Consider the following 4517-nt stretch of genomic DNA (forward strand, 5'->3'; position numbering starts at 1 on the left):
CCAGCACCTCGTCCTCTGTTCCCCATTGTCTATATATGTGTGTGTGTACTTACTGATACTTGAGAACAAGTTTTTTTACTTCAACCTTCTTCTTTCAAGGCACTTGGTTTCATTTTCTTGTTGCATTTGACAAGAAATGCTGTTGCATACATTGAGGTTTTGTAATATGACAAAATGTAGAAAAGTTTATGGCGTGAGCATGAACTGTCAGACACTGTTAGTGTTTGGTTAGCAAAGAGGTTCTGTGCAGCTCACAAAATAGTATGTAAAGTCTACACGAGGCGAGAGGAGGCAGAGTGAAGAGGTGGGAGAGTGAGAAGAGGAAGTGGATATTAATCTGTTCTCGTGAGACCGTTTCACCTCCTCTGCCTCCATCCGTCTCTTCCTCCTCCTCTCTGTTGCTGCTGTGGCTCTGATTTGTCAGCTGCTGCCTCGGTCCGAGGGGAATAAGAGTGAGATAAACAGCATTTGCAAACAGAGAGTGGTGGGACTGAAGACGGAGCGGGCCCCAGTGTTCCTTCCGATATTCTCTTTCTTCAAACTACAGTGCTCTCATCACAGTGACAGGATAAGCCTGCACAGCTGCTGATTTTATAGGCTGTAATGAAATGGGGAGGGAAAAAATGTGCTGTGCCACTATAAATGCCTCGTCCGGAATATAAAATCTGTTCCACTGGTTAACACGCTGGTCTTGCTGCTGTTTTATTACATGGCTTTGATTTGTCTTTCCCTTTTTGTTTTGCCAGATGCAACAACAGAGAATTGAGGACCTTTCTCCGAACTGCAATGGGAGTCTGTGAAGCTACAGATTTAAGGCGTCTCCTTCGTACTCCTTCTCAATCACAACACCAGCAGTAGACGATAGTGGACCCATTATCTAAAATTAATGTCAGCGGTGTTGCGGAGGCAGCCAGACGCTGCGCCGCCAGCTCTAGCACTACCCATGGAGGTGGGGCATCAACTTTTTCAACACTACCACCACTGCTGATAATGCCAGCCCAGGGAACAGTGATGCCTTCTAAGGTCTCCTGCCTGTACTTGCTGACAGTGGTATGCTGGGCCAGCGCTCTGTGGTACCTGAGCGGCTCCCGCCCTTCCTCTTCCTACGTGGGCCAAGTTTCTATCCCGATGCGCAAGGCCCCCAAAGTGAGCAAGAACTCCACGTTCAGCAACATCCGCACGCGCTCGCTCAACCCGCACGACTTTGGCTACCTCATCAACGAGGCCAAGAAGTGCGAGGCCGAGCCGCCTTTCCTCGTCATCCTGATCAGTACCACCCACAAGGAGTTCAACGCTCGCCAGGCCATCAGGGAGACATGGGGCGACGAGACGACGTTTCCAGATGTGCGCGTGGTCACACTCTTCCTACTGGGCCGGAGCATAGACACCGTCCTCAACCAGATGGTGGAGCAGGAGAGTCAGATATTTCATGACATAGTCGTGGAGGATTTTATTGACTCGTACCACAACTTGACGCTTAAAACGCTGATGGGCATGCGCTGGGTGGCCACATTCTGCCCTAAGTCTCAATATGTTCTCAAAACAGACAGCGACATTTTTGTCAACATGGAGAACCTCATCTATAACCTCCTTAAGCCCACCACCAAGCCAAGGCGGAGGTATTTTACAGGCTATGTCATCAACGGTGGACCAATCAGAGACATGCGCAGCAAGTGGTACATGCCAAGGGATCTCTACCCAGAAAGCAAGTACCCACCGTTCTGCTCTGGCACAGGATATGTCTTCTCAGCAGACGTAGCCGAGCTCATATACAAGACCTCCTTACACACCAGGCTGCTGCACCTGGAGGACGTTTACGTTGGCGTGTGTCTCCGCAAGTTAGGCATCCACCCTTTCCAGAACAGCGGCTTCAACCACTGGAAGATGGCATACAGTCTCTGCCGCTACCGTCGGGTGGTCACCGTCCACCAGATCTCCCCGGAAGAGATGCACCGCATCTGGAATGACATGACCAGCAAGAAACACCTGAAATGTTAGCAGACTGATCCGTCCTTCAGAGATGCTTTCGGGGGCTTTGTTGTGCTTTCCTGTGCAAGACCAAAGCAAACTCCTCTGGATTATCCCGTTCTCACCAACTTCAAGGAGGGGCCAAGAGAGGAATGTGCGGAACCCTCCCATGTCCACGCCAGCAGTGGAGGGATTTTTACATGACGGGGAAGTGTAAACATGTGCTTAGCTTCTCATTTATACAAGGCCCATACTGTCCCCAATTACCAAGAGTGCAGATGAGAGAAAAGCTGACAGACGCTCTACTCGGCTCAGTCGCAAGCCCTGAGTTTTGAATGTTCTTCATGTATTTGTTGTATTTTCTGATCAAGGTGTTATTCTGGATATCTGATACTACAGCAGTCATTGTGAAGACTATTGTGGATCTACAATGTGATGAGTCGATGTTGAACGCAGTAGTGTTTATGAGAGAACATCAATGTTTTGCACAGACGTTTTGTTTTCTAAAAGATTTAAAGAGTATCAGATCAGAGAGAAAACATGGCTGCTAGCATTCCCAGGTGAATGTTAACCTCTGATGTGTGCAGTGCAGTATTTTGTATCTGGCAGTGCTGTGAGCAGGCTGCAAACGGCGGCATTTTCTATTACTTGAACAAAGAGAGCTGGAGAAGTATATACTGAGAACAGATCTTACTGTTTTTGAGTGCTTTTTCGTTCTTTTTCCATTACTTGAGATTAAATAAACCTGTTTCATACGATTTTATGTCTGATTTGTTCCGCACACTTTCAATGCACATAACCTGGAAGTTAATATACATTTGATTTCTCCGTAGGAGCGAAAGCATCTAATTACGGCGGCTGCTCTCTTCAGCACCTGCGCTCTTCACAGCAAGTGCCGCCAAACCTTCCTCTTGCCTCTGGAAGCATTCCAGCTGTCTGTGCAGGTGGTGGACAAATCAGACAGACTCCATCGTGTGATTAAATCAAAGTCTGTCCAACTATGAACTGGAAAATGCCTCTCAGCAATTACAGCGGCAGTGCAAAAGTATTCACACACCTTGTTACAACCACAAACCTTTATGTTGCTCACTGGGATTTTATGTGACAGCAACACAATGTTGTAAAGTGAAAATACTGGGTTTTGTATTAGAATTACTATCACATTTATGGCCTTTTGTGTTCGTCTATCACATAAAATCTGAATTAAATACATCATGAATGACAAAAATCACTTTTACAAGGTACTGCAAAAAATAGTTTCACAGCAGAATGATGACATTTTCCCCCAAACTACATGATTCACACTTGTCTACCCATTTTGTGCCATTAAATTACATTAGTCAAGAATAACTTTTTTTTTTTTTTTTAATCTTTCATCAGACGAGTTGTGGCTTACAGGAAAATCTGTCAGCGAGTTTCTCACAAAACAGAGTGACAAAGTGTTATGGTAAGGTCAAGTGTAATTATTTAAAACTTGAATGTTCAGGCTTGTTTGGGTTTTTGTTTACCATTTCAGTCACATTAAGATGTAGTTTGAGTGAACCACTGTTATTCATATTAATTATGTGTTAGGCCATTCTTCTGTAGATTAGCTGTGATGTGATGAGAACATAATCCATTAGTTACTTTTAACCAGCCAAACCTTAAAACAAACCTTATGCTGATTGGCCTCTTTCTGTGAAAACAATTAACCCAGCACACACACAGGTAGAAAGTCACCAGTAATCAATATTCTGATTTTAAAAAATGAATCCTCATCCCTGCGACCAATTATCTGATCACATGGTTGGAATCTACTGATGGCTGACCTGAGGATCAAATAATCAACCTCTAAACAGAATAACTCATATAAACTGAGCATCAAGACATCCAACCAATGTGGTGTGAGCAGCACTTGCAACGCATCTTGAACATTAAACCAAACTGAAGGTTTTGGATAAAAATTGAAACAGCACAACGTGGCTGGGAAGTTAAATAATTAATATTTAAAGCAATATCAGCCATATTGTTCAGGACAACGCCTACAAGAGATCAGAATAAAAGTTTTCTCACAAACTTTAATTACTCAGGATAAATACTCACAAACTTAATCACTGGACTCTGTTGTCCATAAAGTTCTTTCTTATAAAAGTGAAGACCACCAGCTCCATTGGTGCAGCTTAAAAACTCTTGAGTTTTCTAACTTGTTTTCTCCTTTTTTAAGATCGTCCAACAAACTGTAGCTGAAGTTTGATGGAACCAAGGATCCTCCAGGATGACTCGTCACCAAAAACGTCTGGTTGTTAAAAACTCTCCTCCTTATAATCCCTTCTTGATTTGGAAGTTTTTTTCCTTCACATATTGATGCATCGACTAACACAATAGTTTCATTGGGCTGTTTAATTTGTTCTGCTGTCATAGAGACACCTGATATAACCAACTCAGAAGTTAGTTGCACTAACCCTAAAGCACTAATCATCAATATTAGTTCTACTAATGCTAAAGTGCTAAACCAACATGGTTTTTAGTGGAAGCTAATGCTAAATTTAACCATGTTGATGGCCACAATG

General features: G+C 43.7%; 1 protein-coding gene and 1 long non-coding RNA gene across 10 annotated transcripts in view; one reads left to right on the forward strand and one right to left on the reverse strand.

Moving 5' to 3' along the window:
* The window catches only part of LOC103147185 (beta-1,3-galactosyltransferase 1-like), a 134990-nt gene extending 132264 nt beyond the window's left edge, over nt 1-2726 (forward strand). For all 9 annotated transcript variants that reach the window (XM_007565413.1, XM_016678173.1, XM_016678175.1 and 6 more), the window contains one exon: nt 747-2726. In XM_007565413.1, coding sequence (XP_007565475.1) covers nt 991-1998 — 1008 coding nt within the window. In that variant the 5' untranslated portion in view covers nt 747-990 and the 3' untranslated portion in view covers nt 1999-2726. The remainder of the gene's footprint in view (nt 1-746) is intronic.
* LOC103147184 (uncharacterized) overlaps nt 1-4517 on the reverse strand; it is a 57144-nt gene that overhangs the window by 33617 nt on the left and 19010 nt on the right. The gene's annotated exons all lie outside the window — the stretch shown is intronic.

This window comes from Poecilia formosa, unplaced genomic scaffold (genome assembly GCF_000485575.1).
Source record: "Poecilia formosa unplaced genomic scaffold, Poecilia_formosa-5.1.2 Scaffold175, whole genome shotgun sequence".
Lineage (NCBI taxonomy): Eukaryota > Metazoa > Chordata > Actinopteri > Cyprinodontiformes > Poeciliidae > Poecilia > Poecilia formosa.